Below are 21,598 nucleotides of genomic sequence, written 5' to 3' on the forward strand. Positions count from 1 at the left end.
CTTCATTGGGGATGGAATTGTCTCCCTCATACCTGCCTTTGGATCTGAGCCTACAGGTTGGGAGAGCCTGTCACACACACAGTTCAAAACGTTGGAAGTTACTTCCAATGGATAGGGGCCCAGATTGTAGGTAACAGCCCATTTTATTTCAGGTTGGCAGAGAATGGGGACGTGGTTGAGAGATCACATTTGACATCAGAGGGCTTTGTGTCCGTTGTGATTCCTCTGGACTCCCCATGTGACAGTCAGCATGCCACTTGTATCCCTACTTCTGGGGCTGTGGCAGTGCAGAGTTGTGCCCAATAGGCCAACAGCATTGCCTAGAAAATTAAAAAAAAAAAAAAAAAACATGTCGTAGCCTCACCTCCCATAGATTCAGTTAGGGATGTCTGGGCTTTGGCTTGGAAGTCTCAATTTTTAAAAGTTTCAAGGTGGTAGGTGAGCAGACATGTTTGGCAACCACTGATTTAACTTACTTGGTCTCTGTTTTTCACATTTTTGAACTTTTTCTGCATGCTGTACTTGCTGTCACTTGGGTGATGTGAAATAAAATCGAAAGACAGATGAGAAAACTCTTGAGTCCAGTGAGAATTGTAGATACCTAATCTGTCAAGCTGAGACTTACCTATTTATTGATTAAGCATGTGACTTTCTTGGGTGTAGAGCAATGGTTTGCAATCCTCACTTCATTAGACTCACCTGGTAAGCTTTAAAAAACAAATAGCCTATCTTTACAAATTTGGTTTCAGTTGGTATGGGATGGAGCCTAGGCACTGGAATTTTTTTTTTTTTTTTTTTTTTTTTTGAGACAGAGTCTCGCGCTGTGTCACCCAGGCTGGAGTGCAGTGGCGCGATCTCGGCTCACTGCAAGCTCCGCCTCTCAGGTTCACGCCATTCTCCTGCCTCAGCCTCCGAGTAGCTGGGACTACAGGCGCCCGCCACCACGCCCGGCTAGTTTTTTGTATTTTTAGTAGAGACGGGGTTTCACCATGTTAGCCAGGATGGTCTCGATCTCCTGACCTCGTGATCCACCCGCCTCGGCCTCCCAAAGTGCTGGGATTACAGGCTTGAGCCACCGCGCCCGGCCGGCACTGGAATTTTTAAGAAACTTCCTATGTGATTCTTATACATAGCCAGGGTTAAGAACTACTAGTGTAGATAAAACTTACTTCTTCTGGGGATGGGTACAGTGGCTCATCGCTGTGATCCCAGCACTTTGGGAGGCAGAGGCAGGGGGATTGTTTGAGACCAGGAGTTTGAGACCAGCCTGGGTAACATACTAAGACTCTGTTTCTACAAAAATTTTTTTAAAAACTTAGCCAGGCGTGGTGGTGTGTACTTGTAGATCTAGCTACTTTGGAGGCTGAGGCAGGATCATCACTTGAGCCCAGGAGTTTGCAGTTGCAGTGCTCTGTGATCAGACCACTGCACTCCAGCCTGCTCAACAGAGCAAGATCCTGTCTCTGAAAAAAAACAAACCTAATCCTCCTTTCTCTTTGCTTCAGATCTAAGACCTTGAATGCATCTCAAGCCTTATAACAGCCCATGCTTTTGGTCCTTGGTTATCAGTGTCAGTATCTAGCCTGTAGGAGCAGACTCTTTCTAAAATGTTCAAGCAGGTTCTCTTTTTTTCTAATAGATGACTCCAAACTGCCTCCTCCACCAACCCTGGAGCCCACTGGGCCTGCACCTTCCTTGTCTGAGCAAGAATCCCCGCCGGAGCCCCCAACTCTGAAACCCATCAATGATAGCAAACCTCCAAGCCGGTTCCTAAAGCCCAGAAAGGTGGAAGAAGATGAGCTCTTGGAAAAATCACCGCTGCAGCTAGGGAGTGAGCCTTTGCAACGCTTGCTCAGTGACAATGGCATCAACAGACTATCCCTCATGGCCCCTGACACCCCAGGCGGTACCCCACTTAGTGGTGTGGGTCGCCGCACATCAGTCCTCTTCAAGAAGGCCAAGAATGGGGTTAAGCTACAGAGAAGCCCAGACAGGGCCCTGGAGAATGGCGAGGACCATGGTGTGGCAGGCTCTCCTGCCTCTCCAGCCAGCATCGAGGATGAGCGCCACTCCCGGAAGCGGCCAAGGAGCGGGAGCTGTAGTGAGAGCGAAGGGGAGAGGTCCCCCCAGCAGGAGGAAGAGACAGGTGACCCTGCCTGTGACTTCTCTTGATACTTCGCATCTGCTTTTCTGCTTTGCCTTGCCAATCAGCACCTTCCCCAGTTGGCCATCTCTCTAATGGCCCTATTGGACAGCAATAGTAGCATTGAGGGCACCATAGCTCACAGTTGGGCCTGGCATGTGAGTAGCAGCCAGGGGAAATAGGCTTTGAGCAGGTATTTTCCAGAGAGCCAGATTGTGTCTGGGACTCTCATTGGCCCTGAGGGTAAAGCAATGTTGTATAAAGTAAAATGATTCCTACCTTCATTTCAGTTCATCAAATATTTGTGTCAGGCACCGTTGTAGGCATTCGGGGAAAAAATCAATGAACAAAACAGACAAAAATCTCCTCTCTTATGGGGGAATACATTAAAAGCAAATGAGTAAACTGTATCTTGTATTAGAAGCTTTGGAGAAAGATCTAACAGGGAAGGAATTCTAGGGTGGTCTTAGAGATGGTGGCCAGGTCTTCTAAAGAGGTAACGTTTGAGTAAAGATCTGAAGGAATTGAAGGCATGAGCTATTTGTATGTCTAGGGGAAGAACATTCCAAAAAGATAGACTAGAAAGTACACAGGCCCTGGAGGTGGGAACATGCCTGCATGTCTGAGGAACAGTGAGGGAACCAGTTTGGCTGCAGCAGAGGGGTTGGAGTGGGGTGAGGTGGTGATAGAGGTAGATAATGGAGGTTCCATCACTAAAGAGAATTCTTTTTTTTTTTTTTTAAGTGGAGATAGGGTTTCACCTGTTGGCCAGGCTGGTCACCTTACCCCAAGTGATTTACCCGCCTCAGCCTCCCAAAGTGATGGGATTACAGGCGTGAGCCACCGCGCCCCAGCTAAAGTGTTCTTAATATACATCCAGCAAGAGCAAGAGCTAGTCATGAGTAGGTGTGGGGAAGTAATAAAATAAGTCAGACTTAATTCCAGCTCTGGAAGGTTCACAGGCCATTGGGCAAATGAGTCTCTCAAAATGTAGAGAAATCACAGTGGTGAACAGTATGTTGTTATTTGTCAGGTGAGAGGTAGCATTGCTAGAGGTGTTCAGGGAATTTGAGCTGTAGGAGTTGGCCTGAGCTGGCCCTGTGGGATGAGGGCAGACTGGCAAGGAATGGTTATGAAGGCCTCAGGCCTGGGTCTGTGGGAACAAGGAGGAGGACAGAATCTCTGTGAGGGACAGCTTAGAGAGGGGCTTCCCAGAGCATCAGGAGCCAAGACTGGATGGGTAAGATGGGACTGAATGTGAAGGACTTTGAAGCCGGGCAGAGTACTTAGGTCTTGGTGGGTTAGGGAAGACCCACTTTCTTGGCAGGGAGGGCTGCTCTTGGCTTTTGCTCTTTGTGTCCCTCATGTACTTTTATGTGGTGACTTTGGACTGTGTGGCCAGCACTTGCTTTTCTGTCTTCTTGCCTGACATTTTGTTTTCAACAATACCTTCCCATCTCATCTGGCCAAAACTTTTCTGTGTCAGGGGAGTAAGTTGGTATATAGAGGCAAGAGCCTAAGGCCTGAAGTTAGGCATACCTGTGCTCAAATCCCCAATTTCTTACTGTGTAAGAAATTTTCCTGTGGCTGTGTAACCACAGGAAAATTAGTTAACTTCTCTGAGCCTGTTTCCTTATTCCTAATAGGGGGTTTCTGATACGTACCTTTGCAGGGTTCTAAGAACTAGAAATACCCTTTATAAAGCACTTGGCATATAGCAGTAGATGGTAGCAGTTACTGTCATCCTCTCAGCTGAATCAGGCTTAGCCATACAGTGCTGAGAACACTGCATTAAAAGAATGAGAGATCCTGCTATTGGGAAGTAACTGTACATAAGGCCCATCCAACCTGAGGGGGCCTGTTGCTTGGAGATACTGCTAGAATCCTGTCTCTCTCTCACCATCCCAATTGCCTGGCACTCAGGAATACTTCTATACAATCTTAGTTGAATCTCACAAAAAGAGGTGTTGATCCTTTGTAAGTGAGGCACCCAAGACACAGATGGCTTCAGTGATTTAAATTGTGGTAATAATGTTAGAGGCAGAACCAGGTCACAGGATAGACATTGTGGCTCAGACACCTGCTCTTATAGAAGAGACTTGCCTCACAGTTCTCTAGTTAAGGTGTCTGTAATTTACAGCTTTCAAATCAGGTGCCTGGTCCATCTCCACACACCTCTTGGCTCAGCTGTTAGAATTATAGGACTTTTAGTGTGGTTGGCAATTAGATAAAGGCCAGGCACAGTGGCTCATGCCTGTAATCCCAGCACTTTGGGAGGCTGAGGCAGAAGGATTACTTGAGCCCAGGAGCTCGAGACCAGCCTGAGCAATATGGTAAGACCCGGTTTCTACAAAGTTAAAAAGTTAGCTGCGCATAGGGCGCATGCCTGTGGTCACAGCTACTGAGGAGGTTGAGGCAGGGGATCACTGGAACCCAGGCTATTGAGGCCCCAGTGAGCCTTGTTTACACCACTGCACTCCAGCCTGGGCAACAGCGAGACCCTATCTCAAAAAAATAGAAAAATAAATGTGAATAGATAGGAGAGTAGAAGCCTTCACTTCAAGGTCACATACCTGGGATGACCAAACAGGCTTCATTCGCCTCTGAAGGACTCCCCACTGTAAACAGACCTTCTCTCATACATACTGAATAGTAAGTAAGTAAGGTGTTATCTTCACGTCACAAAAGGAGAGGTCAAGAGACCTCAAAGAAAGAGAAAAGGAACCTGTGTTTCAGAGCCCAGCCTAGAACCCCAGGTTCTGACTCTCCCTCCCAGGAAGTTCTGGGCTGCTTTAGTTCTGCTGAAGAGTACCTCCATCCTCAATTTGGATTAGCCCTGCGAGGTATCTCAGGGTGTGGTTGACAAAGGGCCCTTATCCTTCTCTAGTCTCTCTTGACATCACCCCCAAAGAATCAAACTAGCTATTGCCAGCTATGTGAGGCATAGGTTATGTGAGTGTTTATCTGAAGAGGCAAGGTGGGTGGGCTCCTGAAAAAGGCAGAGATTACCTGATAATTGAGATTTGAAATTAGAAGCAAATCCAGGGTGGGAGAAGTCTTAGTATCTCCCTGTGTAGCCAAATGACAGTAGCTGAGTGAGCTGTGTGCTATGGTTTCCTTAAAGTAAAAGCAGAAGGATGGGAAGGAAATTGCAGTGTCTGCTCCTTGCCCTAGCCAGCAATATTTCCCCCCAAACTTTTGTCTTGATCATATCTTCTTTATCACCCAAGACCCATTTCTCACAGAGAAAGGAATAGCCATCCTCTCCACTCCTCACTGAGCCCTCCTGAGGTGGCTGTCTCACCCTGTAGCATGTGTTGGGAAGGGGGATTTCTGCACTCAGACTCACTATGTGTGTCCTTGGCAGGCATGACCAACGGCTTTGGAAAACACACCGAAAGCGGGTCTGACTCGGAATGTAGTTTGGGTCTCAGTGGTGGACTGGCATTTGAAGCTTGCAGGTAAGAACACATTTCCCAAAGCTTTGTCAGCAGCTCTGCCACCCCTCCTTTTACTCTCCATTCAGTTACAGGTTGAACCTCTTCCTGCTTACCTTTTTCTCTCCCCCAACTCCTACTATTTCCTGAGGCCTCTTATCTGTAACTCTGGGATTTCCTAGGAAACAGGGTGACCCTTGACTCTCAGGTCTGATCTGAGAGAGGAAGAGTAGTGCTGATGCTTTACAGAGTTTGTGTGACTGAATTTGGACTCTAGAGGATAGGGAAAGCTAAATCTCGTATTGCTCAGTGAAATTAACATTTGAGCCAAAGTCCCCTGCTGCCCCTACACACATACTTAGACAACCCAGCCTGTTAAAGACTTGGTTTTGCTCTTTGCCTTTTGGGGTGTCATAGCCTCTTTATAGAGGTGTGGTGTAGGTATATGAAATGACCAAGTAGGAAATTTGGAATGGCCTTTTTTTTTTTCTTTTGAGACGGACTCTGGCTCTGCCGCCCGGGTTGGAGTGGAGTGGCCCAATCTCGGCTCACTGCAACCTCCGCCTCCTGGGTTCAAGTGATTCTCCTGCCTCAGCCTCCTGAGTAGCTGGGAGTACAGGCACATGCCACCATGCCCAACTAATTTTTGTATTTTTAGTAGAGATGAGGTTTCACCATGTTGGCCAGGCTGGTCTTGAACTCCTGACCTCAAGTGATCTGCCTGCCGCAGCCTCCCAAAGTGCTGGAATTACAGGTGTGAGCCACCGTGTCTGGCCTGGAATTGCCTTTTATTCAGACAAAGGTCCCAAAGCTCTTCTACTATCCTTGAGCTGAAAAGGGATGGACTTCTTCCCATTCTTTTATCTGAAGGGAGGATTTCTCAGACCAGAATCTTAAAGTTTATTCCAGGCCCAAGAGTTTATGAAGCCCCTGTTCTGTGTTCTGTGTTCTGTAAGACACCAGGGCGGGTGGGGGGTACTCTTAGAAATGAGAAACCCTTAGTGCCACAAAGGAAAAGTGACTTGTCCTGAAGGCTAATGTCATGACCCCACCATATGACTGCTGAATGGATCTTAGGTTCAGAGTAGGGGAGCAAAGGTCCCAGGGCAGCACCAGAATACTATGTATTTGTATTTGAAGTGCTTCCAAGGCAGACTGGGCATGTATTCTTTTAGGCATTCAGTCTGCCTGGGCTGTGGGACTACTGGTAGGGCTGAGGGGGTCCCCAGCTACTCGTTGGCCTGGACTGGTTCCCTGCTGTGGTTTCTTTGTGATTCCCCTACCCGCAGCCAACCCTCAAAGTTGCCCTAGCTTCCTATTGCAGCCTCCAGAGATACAGGGAAAGTAGATGGAAAAAAGTTATCAGGCACAGGAAAGAGAAAGAGATTTCATAATCTTACAGGATGCTTCTGTCCTGGACCTGGGTTGAAGTTCCTGACTCCCTTCAAAGATAAGGTACCTGGAAGCCCAATTTGTTGGGGTCAGGGTAGGATTGGACCCATCAAACTATCCTTTTTTAGCTTTTGACTAAATGTGGAATGTGTGTTGGCCCCTTCTTCTATGAAGGGCATTCTTTTCAGCTATGAGCCATAAGAGCAAGCAAGGCCAGGCTCTGGTTAGCCTGCTGATTCAGGTGGCATGTTTGCCTTTCTGCAGAACTCCAGTGCAGTGCCCTTGATTTATCTGGGGCCCCTTGGAGGAAGTGTGTATTAGGATTTCAGGGTTTAAAATAGGAGATTCAAGGGCTTCAACTGCAAGCGTTGTTTTTCTTTTTCCCCCTATACTGTGGTAATAAGTACATAAGGGAAGACCTTATTTATTAGACCAGAATCATATAATCCCAGAATTAGAAATAATCTTGAAAGAACTGGTCACTAACCCATCCCCCACACCTCCTTTTTCACTTGCCCCTTGGTTTATCTTTTCTGACGATTTTCTGAGCAAGTTGGTGCTACACGTGCTTTCTATAGGTCACTCATTCAAATATTGATAACTGAACACCTACTGTGTGCCAGGTACTGTTCTAAGCACTAAGGTGCCTGTTGTCATGAAGATTATCTTCTAAAGTGTCTGTTCTCATGGATATGGATGTTAAATCAGTAAATAAGATAATTGTAGGTTGGGTTGTCTCCTTAGGCCTGGGTAACTTGGAGAAAGGGCTGAAATGCAGGCCATGATTGAGTCAGTTGTGCTTTTTTCTACAAATCAGGAACATACAGACCTATTTTTGGTGTTGCATCCTATTTTATTGAGCTTATCCTTCTGAGAGCTCATCATTCTATAGTAGAGTATTAGCAGTTTGTAATACTTTAAGTAAGACATTAAAATTTACTACCCTTCGTATGACAATAACTACAGCTGCTATTTATTGAATGCATGGTATGTGCTGTACTGAGAGCTTTATGTGTGTTCATTCATTAATCTTTACAACAACACATGGGGAGTGTAAGCCTCAGAGAAGTTAAGTAACTTGCTGAAGGTTACAGAACTGTTAAAAAGAGCTGGGTTTTGAACCCAGATAGGCTCCAAGAGTTTAATTTCTTAACTGCTTTGCTGTGCTCTCTTCTGTTGTATTTGAAGATGTCTCCCCAGATTCTTGATGTGAACTTTGATTTGTTTTTCTTTTTCTCATCTTGATGTGAACTTTGAGAGGCTTTCCTGATAAAATTACTAGCACTTTACATTTGTACAAGGACTCAATGTCTCTAATATGTTGGCAGATTTTTGTAGGGTAAGTGGGAACTAAATCCTAAATGTAAACTGGGTATTTTTTGTTTTTTCCCAAACAGTTCCTAGTTTGACTAGCAATAAAAACTACCAACTTAACTACTGGTTACTGAAAAATCATGATTCATTGGGTTTTAGTTAAGCAAAGTTTTCTTAGCATACAGTCCTGATAAAGTCAGTTCTGATTCAGTAAAACAGGAGTACCCTACTCTCTAACCAGTCCCTACTCCTGGCTGCTTCTTATCCCACCAGGGGTTTCTTTAAGCATTTCTGCTTTTCTGCAGATTGACGACCTATTCTTTAAGCATTTTATTAGTAAAAAAAATTAAAGTTATATAGGAGTAATATTTTTTGAAGTTTGGATGGAAAAAAGCCCTAGCCATATCATTTTTGCCCAGAAGCTATAGTATACATTAGAACTGCATGGGGAACAATTTGAAAATACTGATGCGTGGGTGGGCTTCAGTTACAACATTGCTTTGGTATTGCTATTCTAATTTTTGCTTATCACTTTTTAGTCTTTGTGTAATACATATTTTGCCTCTTTGAAATAGCCATGAAAAAAATTTCTTTTTTTTTTTTGGAGATGGAGTCTCGCTCTGTCGCCAGGCTGGAGTACAGTGGCGCCATCTTGGGTCACTGCAACCTCCAACTCCCAGGTTCAAGTGATTCTCCTGCCTCAGCCTCCTAAGTAGCTGGGAGTACAGGCACGTGCCACCACGGCCAGCTAATTTTTGTATTTTTAGTAGAGATTAGGTTTCGCCATGTTGGCCAGGATGGTCTTGATCTTCTGACCTCCTGATCTGCCCAGCTCGGCCTCCCAAAGTGCTGGGATTACAGGCGTGAGCCACCACACCCAGACCACTTTTTACTTTAAAAAATCCACTTCTCTCTATCCAAGAAAAACTTCACACATAAACCATTTGGAAGTGAGAAGTGCATTTTTTTTTTTCCAATTTAAAAATGTCTTTTCTAATTAAGGAAGTATGACATGTCCACTTTAGAAAATTTGGCAAAGAGGCAAATTTTTGAATCTCAAAAATAAATTGGTTTCTAAAGAAGACACAATGTGAACCAGAGCAAAGAATTCTGGGCAGATGTAAGATGGCCCCTGTCATGGCAAGGCTGCTTAGACTCTGGAAGGATTGACAGATGACTGGTGTGACCTTTCCTTTGGATGAAGTCCAAGGTTCCTGAGCAGGGAACGAGCAACTCCTTCCAAGTTCAGTCCTTCCATGTAGATGAAATGGTTCCTCAAAACCTCATGGGAACTATGCAGTCAAAAACATGGGTTAGTGTGAGTTTTTAGGGGAAGGTGAGAACTGTCCTCCCTGAAGAGTTTTTGTAGCTCCACTCCTGTCAGAGAGGGTAGAAGGGAGAAGGGGAGTGGGCGTTTTAGTCATTGAAATTGCTCATTTCACCCCTCTCTCCCTGCTCTGTGTGCAGTGGTCTGACGCCCCCCAAACGCAGCCGTGGGAAGCCAGCCCTGTCTCGAGTGCCCTTCCTGGAAGGTGTGAACGGAGACTCTGACTACAATGGCTCAGGTGAGGAGCAGTGTTCAGGCAGAGCTGAGGGGGCCAGGCCTTCTGAGGAGCCAGCTCTACAGGCTGCTGCACTGCTGGGGCTCTGTACCAGGCAGCCAGTCCCTGAGCTCCCCCAAACTCTTGGGCCCTTGGGCAGGGAGATGGCCCTCTCCCAGGCCAATCATATTCTTTTTTTTTTTTTCTTTTAATTGCATCTTAAATTTGAATAGGTTATACATGCCCATAGTAATAAAAATCAAAAAAGTACAAAAGAGTGTATAATGAAAGCTAGCACTCCCCTCCCTGGAACATCAACTGCTAGCATTTTCTTTTCTATCTTTCCAGAGGTAATCCATATGTATACAAGCCAAAACTTGCATGAATAATTAAGAGAGTGAGTAGAGAAGCCTAATATGCACATGTTCCTCTAAACCATTCCTTTTTTCCAGCTAGTAATATATCTTGGAAATCCTTCTGTGCTTTTTATTGGCTTCCCAGTGTCCCATTATATAGGAATGCCATCATTTGCTTAGCCAGTCCTCCAAAGATGGACTTTTAGATTGTTTTCATTTATTATCATAACCAGTGTTGCAGTGAGCAACCTTATGCATAGATAATTTTATATCCATAGGGAGCCTATCCATAGAAGTAGAATTACTGAATTTAAGGAAGTGTATGTTTGTAATTTTCATGGATACTGCCTGTCCCCATTCACAAACGTTATCAGTGATAGCCTGTATCACTGAATCTCGCACATACATAACCCTGTAGTTTTATGGGCCCTGTCTCCTTGGACAAAGGGAATAAAGGGCAGGGCAGGACCTGGGGGAGAGGCCTGGGGTGGTGCTCACGTGGGACAGGTACAGAGCAGGCTGTTCTCTGAGCTCACCTCTGTCCAGCCCTGCTGTACAGGGGTATGTGCTCCCTGGATGCCCTGTCTTTGAAGTTTCCATCTAACACACAGGCTGCAGGGCTTCTCTTCCTTCTTTCCTTTACCCAACTACTTTATTTTCCCTTAGCATCAGTTTCTTTCTCGTATGTGTGTTGATGGATGCATGCCTGTGTGTTTCATTGCTTTCCGTAATTGTCAGTGCCCAAAAGGCTGGGCTCATGTCAAGATGAATTTGTACAGCATCTCACACAAAGCCAGGAGTGGATTGGCACACTTTGTGCTTCTGGTGGTGACATCTTATTCTTACTTTTAAAACCACATGCTTATTAAAATGATGCCAAAGGATATTGACCTCCCGTAGTTCCATCACCGTAACATGATTGTCTTCATTTCTCTGTGTTGCCTTCTGTTTATTTTAGGCACATTTTTAACAAAATGCTGATCCAAACACATGTACTTTTGTATTCTACTGTTTTCAATTTTTTTTGTACTTTCTTCATGTTGACACATAATCTTTATATATCTCATGTTATTGGAACAGTGTATCTAACAATGCATTATAATTTACTTAACCATTCTATTGTTAGGCATTTGGGTTGTTTCCAGCTTTTAACATTATATGTAATGTAGTGAACCCATATTTTTGTTTAAAATCCTTTTATTCATCTTGAAAGTTATTTTTCTTAGAATAAATTCCCAGAGAAGGAATTTACTGGAACAGGTGGTTCATACATTTTTTAAATGGCTCTTCAGACATACTGCCAAATTACATTCCATAAGGATGGGTTTGGTCTGCAGTTGCATTAGTAGTATGTGATTGCACCAGTTTCTACTCAGTCTACCTCTTTGGTATTGGATTTTATCTTTTTATTGTTACTGCTATTGATTCAATAGGTGCAAAATAGTATCTTATAATTTTAGTGCATTTTTAAAAATTACAAGTAGAGTTAAGCACAGTAGCTCACACCTGTAATACCAGCACTTTGGGAAGCCGAAGTGGGAGGGTTGCTTGAAGCCAGGAGTTTGAGACCAGCCTGGGCAACATAGTGAGATCCTATCTCTACAAAAAATGAATAAATAAAAATTTTTTAAAAGTGAGGTAGTAATATTTCTTTAGAAATAACAATTTCCACTCTGTTAGATTTGGACTTTTTCTTTGGTTGAGTGTGGTCACCTGCCCATTCCAGTGTATAGATGGGGGGAGGGAAAGAGAGGTTCTTCTGTGTGTTCAGAAGCATCTGTGAAGCACTCATTCACATGTGCTAGTGCATTGAGTGCAGAGCAAAGTAAGATGAAAAGATGCAGTGCCTGCCCCAGGGATACCCAGAATCAGGTTCTGACAAAAGAAGACATGCGAAGGACTTGCAGACCGCTTAGCTCTGCTAAGTGCTGTGCATCCAGGTGACCTAGGTGGCCAGGTGTGACCCTGTCAGAAAAGAGCTCAGTTAGCAAGTAATTTTACCAGGATGTCTTCCCTGGCATCTTTGTCCATGAAGCCTCCATCATGAGGACTCCCCACTCAGGGAGGCGCAGAGAGCAGTATGTGGCATTGCCCAAGCTGGATTTTGGCCCTTCTCCCTAAGGCTGTGAGGATGAAGCAGTTACATTTTTCCAGGGAAAGCCATCTTAGGTGTTCTAGTTCAGAGGTCGGTAAACTATGGCCTATTGCCTATTTTTGTATGGTCCATGGGCCAAGAATGGTTTTTACGTTTTGAAATGATTGAAAAGAAAATCAAAAGAAGAATGATATTTCATAACATGTGAAAATTACATGAAATTCAAATTTCAGTGTCCAAAAAATAAAGTTTTATTGGGACATAGCCATGCTCATTCATTTATAGATTGTGTATGTGACTGCTTTCATGCTATAACAGCAGTGTTGAGTAATTGCAACAGAGGCCGTGTTGCCCACAGAAGCTAAAATATTTACTATTTGGCCCTTTACAGAACTAGTTTGCTGACCCCTGATCCAGTCTAACTTCTGAGGAAAGGAGAGGGAAAAGGAAGGGTGGAGGGGATGTTGTGACTCATTCCTGGGTTGCCCCAGTCAAATGGAGGCCACAGGCAGGCCTTTTGGGTACCATTCCAAGTCCCCTTTGGGTGCTGTCTCCTCCCCTCCCCCACCCCCCAGGCAGAAGCCTCCTGCTGCCCTTTGAAGACCGCGGAGACCTGGAGCCCTTGGAGCTGGTGTGGGCCAAGTGCCGAGGCTACCCCTCCTACCCTGCCTTGGTGAGTCTGCCCCAGACGCCACCCTCCTACCTCCCCTGCCTTGCCTTGGGGGCTAATCTGATTGGATTAAGCCAGCAGAGTATGGTGGGAGTCAGAGTGTCTTTAGCTGTAGATGGGAGGGGGGTTTTGCCCCAGCCTGAGTGGGTCAAACTAGCAAGGCTCCCAGCTTGGGGCACTAAAAATAGGCTAAAAGTATGCAGATGAAGGCCAGGGTTTTTAGAGTTTTAATGGCATTTAATAGCATTTATTTATTTCCTTATGAATAAAAGTAACAGGGCCCATTTTAGAGAATCTTTAAAGCTACTGATAATGCTTAGACGTTTTATTAAATATTTGTCACGCTAAGTCCTTGAAATACTGAGGAAAGTATGATTATTCCATTTTCTAAGGAAGAAAACTGACTATTTGTGGTCATTCAGCTAATAAATGACAGGGTTGGAATTTGAGCCCAGGGCTTAAAATGTGTGACGTCAAAGCCTGTGTTCTGAGCCACTGAGTTCAAAATCATCCACAGTCCTGTCTATTCAAGGATAATTTGGGGTGTATATCCACTTACTCTTTTATAGAAAATGTATAAATATGCATATATATGAGACCATACTGCTTTTAGCCTCCCTTTCACCTAACAGCATATCATGAACATGCACATCTTATGCCATTAAACATTCTTTGTCAACATCACTTTTAATGATTGCATCGTCTTCAGTTGTATGCATGTACCATATTTTAACCATTCCCTAGTTGGTCACTTAGATTGTTTTGAATTTTTCACTATGATAAACAGTTGGCAATAAACCTCACTGTAGCTTTACCCTTGTGCACATCCATGATTATTTCCTTACAGTGAATTCTTAGGAGTCCCTTCTTGGGGCAAAGTCTATGCAGAATTCTGATACAAGTTGCCAAGTTGCCGAAAGTTCATTTTGGTTTATACTCACACCAGCAGTAACTAAACTTTTCATTTCTTTCATAGTAGCAGCAGCTAAAAATTCAATTTTTGCCACCTTGATTGTTATTTCTGAACTCTGTCTCAGTTAGAGAGGTAGTGTCCATCTGGCTCTGGAAGATACCACTGATACTAAACCTTTGAGGCATGTCAGAATAATCTGGGGAAAATTTTAAAACAATACCCATGTCAAGTCACCTGCACCCCAGCACTATCAAATTAGACTCTCTGAGGCCAGACTGAGGCATCAATATTTTTTAGAAAACATCCTAGATGATCTGTAGCCAGGATTGGGAACCACCCCACCAACCTCTTACATGTATACAGGACTCTGGGTTTCTCCCAGCCCCTTCATATCTGTGACTTTAACAGCAGTCTTTTAAGATAAGGAGAGGAGGAATTCTGATCCTGTTTGGTCAGATAAGGAAATCATAGTCCAAAGAGGTTGTATTAATACAGTTTGTTGAAGCCATATTGGAAACCATGCTGCCTACTCTAGTCCCTCCTTAGCAGTAGCAGGTGGGAAAAATTCATACTGATCTAGCAACTGAAGAGTTAGGGCCTGGGGCTGCCTGCCTTCACAGGGCTTTCTGCCTTGCCAGCGGTGAAACTGCAGGACTCCCAGCTCAGTCATTAAAGAAGTGATTAAGCTGTGCAGGTTTGGATTTAAAAAACAAACAGAATACCTCACAATGCAAAAACACTAGCCTAAAATTCATCTTTTTTTTTTTTTAAATTACCCTCTTAATTATACATTTTCTGTTATGATTAAAGAAATTCAGCCACCACCTGAACACAACCTGTGTTTTTATTTTGGTGTATGCTCTCCTAGTCTTTTTCCTATGCATTCTTCAGTATGTATTTGCATCCATAGATAGTGGATATAAAGTTTTTAATTTTTTCTGGCTCTTGTCTGTTTTTTTCCTTGTCTTTTAAACATTTTTTCTTTTTTTTTGGTAAGAGTAATATACTGCATTATAGAAGTTTGGAAAAACAGGGGGAAAAAAACAACACAAACCCCACCATTCTAGTGTTGACTCCAAGCATTTTGTATCGTTCTTTCTATTTATTGTTCACATATTCATATTATAGTTGTAATAATAGTGTATGTACACTTATGTTAAGTTTTATCACAAGCTTTGTTACCATGTTGTTTTACATTTGCATAGTATTCATTGAATGAATGGACCATTTATTATTTTGGGACATGAAAGCTCTCCTCAGATGGCAGACTTATCCACCTTGCTTTTGCCCTCGGGAAATTTTTCACAATCTACCCTCTGCAAGCACCCTGGGTTCCGAGGCAGGAACCAGCATGCCTTAGTCAAGAGGAAACATATCAGAGTAGCCTCACTGTCTTGTTTGGTAATCAAGGAAGCTTACAAGGGCTTGTATGGTGGTTCTTGTTAGGACTCTTTACTTCAATCCCAGGAGGGACAGACAGCCTGGGAGAGAGAGTTTTGATCAAATTACACACCCGGTGGGGGGGGTAAGGTGGTTCTTCCTTAGAGTAAATGCATAACCAGAACAACTGCTTTCAGCTGCTTATCTTAAGAGGGATGTCGTGAAATTGGCAGACGTGCAAAGGTAAATAATGAGAGCAGTTTATTATGAGAAGGGGCCCAATGGGACAGCATATGGGAAGTAAGATTGCTCTGTCTCTGGAGAAGGCTGCTTCCTCAGTAAGTTCCCAGTCTTTGCTCCCAGAGCTATTAGCTGTCTGCTCTGGAAGCAGGGGCTGCGTAGGAGGCAGTGGGCTGTGGAGGCCCAAGCCTTGTCTGGTTTTAGTCCCAGTGTGATTTTAGCCAGCTACATCCTGCTTCTGTGCTTGGTGTTTTCCTCTGTCAGCTAACACCTGTCAGCAGACTTCTCAGCATCAGCAAGAGATTGAAATGAGATGATGTGTGAATAATTAGGAGCTCTGGAAACTTTGAAAGTGCTCCCTAGACCTGGATTTTGATTGTTGTGTTGATGCTGCCGGGCATTTTGCTGAGCACCCGCCTTCTCTGAGCCAGGCAAGGCGGGGCTGGATGCCAGAAGCAAACCTGAAGAAGGGCCCAGCTGCTGCCCTTGTGGAGCTTGTTGCCTCAAGGATTAATGCCTCCAGTGGCCCTTGTTTCCACCCACATCATCCCCCTCTCCATCAACCTCCAAGCCCATTCTCTAGCTATACACTGAGCCTCCTCTCTGATCTTACCATGGAAGTGTCACAAATATACCTGGTCCATGTATCAGGAAGGATTGTAGTCAGACAGAAAGGTAGTGGGTAACCAGAGACCTTGTTAGAACCAACTGGATGGCCTTCCTGATGCAGAGCCTTCTTCATAGCCGTGGTACCTAGGGAAGGCCCCCGAGCATTTGAGGTGAATTGCAAAGGTACTAAAGGGAAATTGACAGGAAAAAAAAAGTGACCTGTGCTCTTCTGTCCTAAGGGACATTGGAGGAAGAGGTTTGCCTGTCTGATCTGGACATCAAAGATATCCCACTCAGACCTGATACTCCCCTGGTGTAGGTGCTTCAGCAGTTGGTCCTGCAGCAGGGGCGCTGCTCACCCTGGCCTCCCTCACTGAGTGCCCATCTTCTGTTCTGCCTCCAGATCATCGATCCCAAGATGCCCCGGGAGGGCCTCCTGCACAATGGCGTTCCCATCCCTGTCCCCCCGCTGGATGTGCTGAAGCTGGGAGAGCAGAAACAGGCAGAGGCTGGAGAGAAGCTCTTCCTTGTCCTCTTCTTTGACAACAAGCGCACCTGGTTAGTGGGTGCTGCTGTGAGGGGGCTGAGGGGCACGCCAGGGGTCTGTGCTAGTGAGGTACACAGAGGGGCCATGGATGCAGTTACCCTGGTTTCCACCCAGGTGAAGGGGAAGGCATTACTTGCCAGCAACAGGCCTGTACTTGCCATGTTAATAGTAACTGAGGGGTGTTGCAGATCAGATTCCCTGGGAAACACTCTGAGGTCGAGACTTGCATCAAGAGGCTTATTGAGGAGAGCTGTGGAGTGGGAGTGATGCAGCACTGGGCAGAAGTTGCAATACAGCCCATTTGCTGTCTCACCTCATCCATTGGGCACATCTGGAGCTGGGTGGCTCAACAAGATAGAGATGTCAGGAATTGGGGCTGTGCCTTTTTGCCCTGTGCCAACTAGTAATTGAATGCTACTGCCCCAAGGGAGGGGTGTGGCCTGGGCCAGAGGCTTCCTTGGTGGAGGGTGATTCCTAGTGAGGGACTCAGATGAGAGCCTGTCGGCTTCCAACACTTCCAGTAGCTTCTGGGAAGCATGTTTCTGTCCTGAGGGGGGTTCTGGCCAGTGGAGTGTCCACTACAGGAGACTTGCTCATTTATGGTTTACAGTACTTAAGGTTTCTCTTAGCACCAGCAAGAGAGTACTTTCACCTTAGTTTCTATAGAGTGAGGAGGGAGAACTAGCTAATAAAAATAGTGATAATAGTAGCTGCCATTGAGTGCTTACTGCATGTACTTATGCAGATTGCTTTATATATCTGATCTCTTTTAATCCTCATTTAAGTCTTCATTAATCCCCTCATAATCCATTTTGCAGATGAGGAAGTTGAGGCTCAGAAAGTCCAGATCCTGTAGCCAGAACTGAGATACAAAACAAGATCTTGTTCCAAAGGCCATATTCTTAGCCACATGTTATATTCACCTGGGAAGCTTTAAAAACACACACACAGTGTGCAGGCCCCACTACAGATGAGTTTATCAGTTCCTGGCATCAGCTGTACTTGCTAGCCATTGCCCCCTAATTCTCCAAGGCAAGGCGAGGCTCAGAGCCCCCCAGGGTGGCTCAGCTGGCCCCAGAGGGCAGCAGGTGGGCCTTTCTTAGCCTATGGACCCTGACAACTCTCCAAACAGAGTGAGGGCCCAGAGAAGGACCTAGCTGCAAAACTGATTTCATGCCATTCCCCCACCCTACTCCTGCATATCCTGCTTGCTGCCCTGACCTGCTAGGTTCTTGGTGGCCTCCTGCATGGAGTCTCCCAATTTACTTCCCTCTGCCCTGTACCCTCTCCCTGGTTTTGCTGGTCCTGGCCAAGTGGGGCCACAGGAGCCCCCTGTGAGACCCACTACTGCCCAGCCTCTTACTGTGCTTGCATTTCAGGCAGTGGCTTCCAAGGGACAAAGTCCTGCCCTTGGGTGTGGAAGACACCGTGGACAAGCTCAAGATGCTGGAAGGCCGCAAGACCAGCATCCGCAAGTCAGTGCAGGTGGCCTATGACCGTGCGATGATCCACCTGAGCAGAGTCCGGGGGCCCCACTCCTTCGTCACTTCCAGCTACCTGTGAGGGCGGGGCTGGGCCTGCATCTGCTTGCCCTGCCTCCGTCCCGCGGGGCACAGAGAAGCCTCTTCTGCCCCTGCCAGATGTATGGCCGGCAGCTTCCCCCTCTATGGTAGGCCAGGGACTGGGCTTCCTCCCCACTAGGGGCAAGGCCGCAGTTTTGACCAATTGCATGGTTCTCCTGGCAGGCCTGCTGTGTGCCAAAAACTCCCACCCAAGATCCCTCAGGGGATTTTTTACTGAAGAACCAGTTAGAAGTAGAAAGAGCTGTGGGACTTGGGCCCAACTTAGGAGATGGACCCCACCCAGATGGCAAGAGGTCCTGGGCTCCTTCTTGAGGGGCTGCCTGGCCCCCTCCATCCTGCTCCCACTAACTACACCTCAGGGCGGGTGAGGTTCTGACACTGATCCCAGAGATGCTGTGGATATGCCAGGGTCCCAAGGGGAATCTCCCCAAGCTCACTGTCTCTCCCGCTTATCGCCCATTCTCACACCTCTTCCCTGTCCCATCTTCTGCACCCATTGCTCACCTTTTCTTTTTCTCTTGTGCCAAACTGACAGAAACCGTCACCACACTGGTCCTTTTCTGTAATGTCTCATTCCCCTTGAGGCCAGCTGCTATGCCAGGTGGTGTCTCTGCCAGGCTCCTCAGGGCCCAGACAGAGGCCAGCCCACAACCTGTGACCCCCTCCCCCAGGACATCACCTCCCACCCACAGACCTTCCCTTTTGCTGTCGACACAACTTCCCAGCTCTGCGAGTGTGCCCCCTGGATCAAGGCGGGTCCCCTCTTGTTTTCCTTTGCTGCCACGAGGTGGTCCAAGCCTCCAGAGTAGGCTCCTGTCAGGCTGGGTGTGCGAGTGTCCATCTGTCCACGTGGACGTCGAGGGTGGTTGGGATGGAGCTGTGCCCGTCAGTGGGGTCTGCCCTCTCCCCCCTTTTCTCCTCTCTTCTCTCCTCATGGACTTTTTCTGCAATTGCAGTCTTAAGCTTCACTCTCCACCACCCGGATGGCATGGCGCCTGCCACCAAACATCTTCCTGGCCTGCGCTCTGCCCTGCCCTGCCTAGCCTCTGCTACTCTTACTTCCCAACTTCAGGGAATGCATTACTTTTATTTCAAACTCTCTGCCTCCTTCCTTCTTTCTCTTCAACCCCCTCCCCACCTTCACCTTCTCAAAAATGGAAGGAAAAAAACTGTGAACGGGGAATGCTGACTGACAAACCAACACAACTTTCAGAGGCTTCAGTGTCTGTTCTCTAGACATTTCTTTTCACCTCCTGAGCACCAAAGTCGCAGGGCCAGTTGCAGGCCGCTGATTGCCATGTTGATTTTTAACCTGATATTCTTTTTAATTGTTTTAAATTTTTCATAGGGGAGTTTTGGACAAAACAAAGTCACTGGGGAGATCACTGCCATTTTTACACACTTGACTTTTTAAAAATACAACCAACCAACCACCACAACTTCTTATACATTTGGGACATGAGCCAGAGTTTAAAAGGGAACCAACAAAACACTATAACTTAAAAGGATGGGGTTTTGGATTTTGTATAATAATAAAAACAATACAGCATATGGCTAGGGAAGGACATGGTGTATATAATTGTAAAATACTGTTCTAAATTATTCAGGCCTATAGTTTCCATTATTGGAGTCCTCCATTGTGTGGCCACACAGTGTCGTTGATTTAAAGGAGCCAGTGCTTCCCCTCTCCCCAGGTAGTTGGTCAGCTGTGGACTCTGTGACCTTTGTCTAAACCTGTGTTGTAAGATCTTGGGACTTTCTCCCTCTCTTTCTATGTCTATCTCTTCCCCCCAACACTTTCTCTTCTTAGTCTCTCTTTATTTTTCAATCTCTGAATCTTTTAGTCTCTCTCTCTGAGTCTCATTTTTTAAAATGCTCTTTTAGAATGGGAAACGGCTCAGATCCTGCTGTGGCATGGGGCCTATGTGTCTCTGTCGCGTCTGCTGTGAAGCACATGATGCTCTATTTATTGTAGAAAGTGACTTTATTTGCTTTCTAGAATTGTTTATAACAGATGGTATAAGAGAGGTAATAAACAGAGAAAAATCTATGCTTGTAAAGAATACAAAAGTTAATTTTACCTACTATAATATGACTGTCTGAAACTTATTTTCTCTCTGAGAAATAAATGTTCTAATGGGCAGTAGTTGCTGTGTTGTGTTTAATCAGTAGGGACCTACCCCCTACCCTTCTCTTCCCGTTCCCTACAGCCACCTCTTCAACAGGCCAGGACCATTAAGAATGGGGTTGTTTAGCTGTTGCAGTTTCCTAGCTAGTGAGGGCTGTATCTTTTTTTTTTTTTTTTTTTGGGACAGGGTCTCTGTTGCCCAGGCTGGAGTGCAGTGGCATGATCATAGCTCACTGCAGCCTCAATTTCCTAGACTCAAGAGATCCTCCTGCTTCAGCCTCCCCAGTAGCTGGGACTACAGGCACGTGCCACCATGCCCAGCTATTTTGTGTTTGTCGTTTTTAGTAGAGACGGAGTCTCACTGTGTTGCCCAGGCTGATCTCAAACTCCTGGACCCAAGCAATCCTCCCGCCTTGGCCTCCCAAAGTGCTAGGATTATAAGTGGGAGCCACCATGCCCAGCCTCTGTCTATCTCTTGGACCCCTGGGAGCAGTGCGAAGATGTTCTCTGACTTTGCTTCCCTCCTGCACAGCGCTGGCACCTTCTGGTAGCTATTGAAAGGTCTGTCCTACCTTCCCATGCCTCGCCTTCCCTGAGGCCATGTTCCTTTAGGAGCCTCTGCTCCTCATTCAGAAGGAGAGTGACCCTTTGGACACACCTGGCACTTACTTACCAAGCTTGCTGAACTCGAGAGTCTAGGATGCGCACACCTCCTGTTTCATTGCTGCTGTTTTAATTCTATAGATGGGTAGCTGGGACACACACACAGGGGAATATAGGCCTCACTCCTCTTAAAGCTGGAAGGCATCCTTGAGCCTACCTGGTCTTCATTTTAAAGACAAGGGAACAGACTAGCAAAATAAAAAGACCAAGGTCAGCCAGCTGAGAAATTGTGGCAGAATTCTGGGACAAGGATCTGGCCAAGGCTTTCTTTATGGACTCCACAGCATTTCAAGACTCCACTGGCCTATTCTGTATCGTGTTCCTCTCTCAGTGGCTGTGGCTCTGGCATTTCTGGGTGGGAATGTCCTGAAAAGCAGAAGCAGAGGAGAGTTCCCAGAGACAAACTGCTTAGTTGCTGGGCATGGAATAGCTTTTCCCCTGTCCCTACTCCTATCCCATTCTGGTCCTACCTGGCTCCTACGCTTGTCTCAGTGGTGTAGCTGAGGACTCAGCGGTCTGTTGATCACTTCCTCGATGGGGCCTTTGACAGCCTTGTCACTGAAGTCAAAAAAGTGTCGAAGTTCTCG

At 45.9% G+C, this 21,598-nt stretch overlaps 1 protein-coding gene across 6 annotated transcripts in view; it reads left to right on the plus strand.

The window, feature by feature from the left end:
• The window catches only part of BRPF3 (bromodomain and PHD finger containing 3), a 35,798-nt gene extending 15,432 nt beyond the window's left edge, over window positions 1-20,366 (plus strand). For 3 of the 6 annotated variants that reach the window (XM_003897516.4, XM_009205009.4, XM_009205008.4), the window contains exons 8-13: window positions 1,640-2,146; window positions 5,511-5,604; window positions 9,754-9,851; window positions 12,854-12,951; window positions 16,494-16,648; window positions 18,017-20,366. In XM_003897516.4, coding sequence (XP_003897565.1) covers window positions 1,640-2,146; window positions 5,511-5,604; window positions 9,754-9,851; window positions 12,854-12,951; window positions 16,494-16,648; window positions 18,017-18,200 — 1,136 coding nt within the window. In that variant the 3' untranslated portion in view covers window positions 18,201-20,366. The remainder of the gene's footprint in view (window positions 1-1,639; window positions 2,147-5,510; window positions 5,605-9,753; window positions 9,852-12,853; window positions 12,952-16,493; window positions 16,649-18,016) is intronic. The other 3 variants (XR_001901731.3, XM_009205010.4, XM_021937180.2) reach the window with 3 other exon arrangements.
• Window positions 20,367-21,598: the final 1,232 nt, after the last annotated feature.

Source organism: Papio anubis, chromosome 6 (genome assembly GCF_008728515.1).
Source record: "Papio anubis isolate 15944 chromosome 6, Panubis1.0, whole genome shotgun sequence".
Taxonomy (NCBI): domain Eukaryota; kingdom Metazoa; phylum Chordata; class Mammalia; order Primates; family Cercopithecidae; genus Papio; species Papio anubis.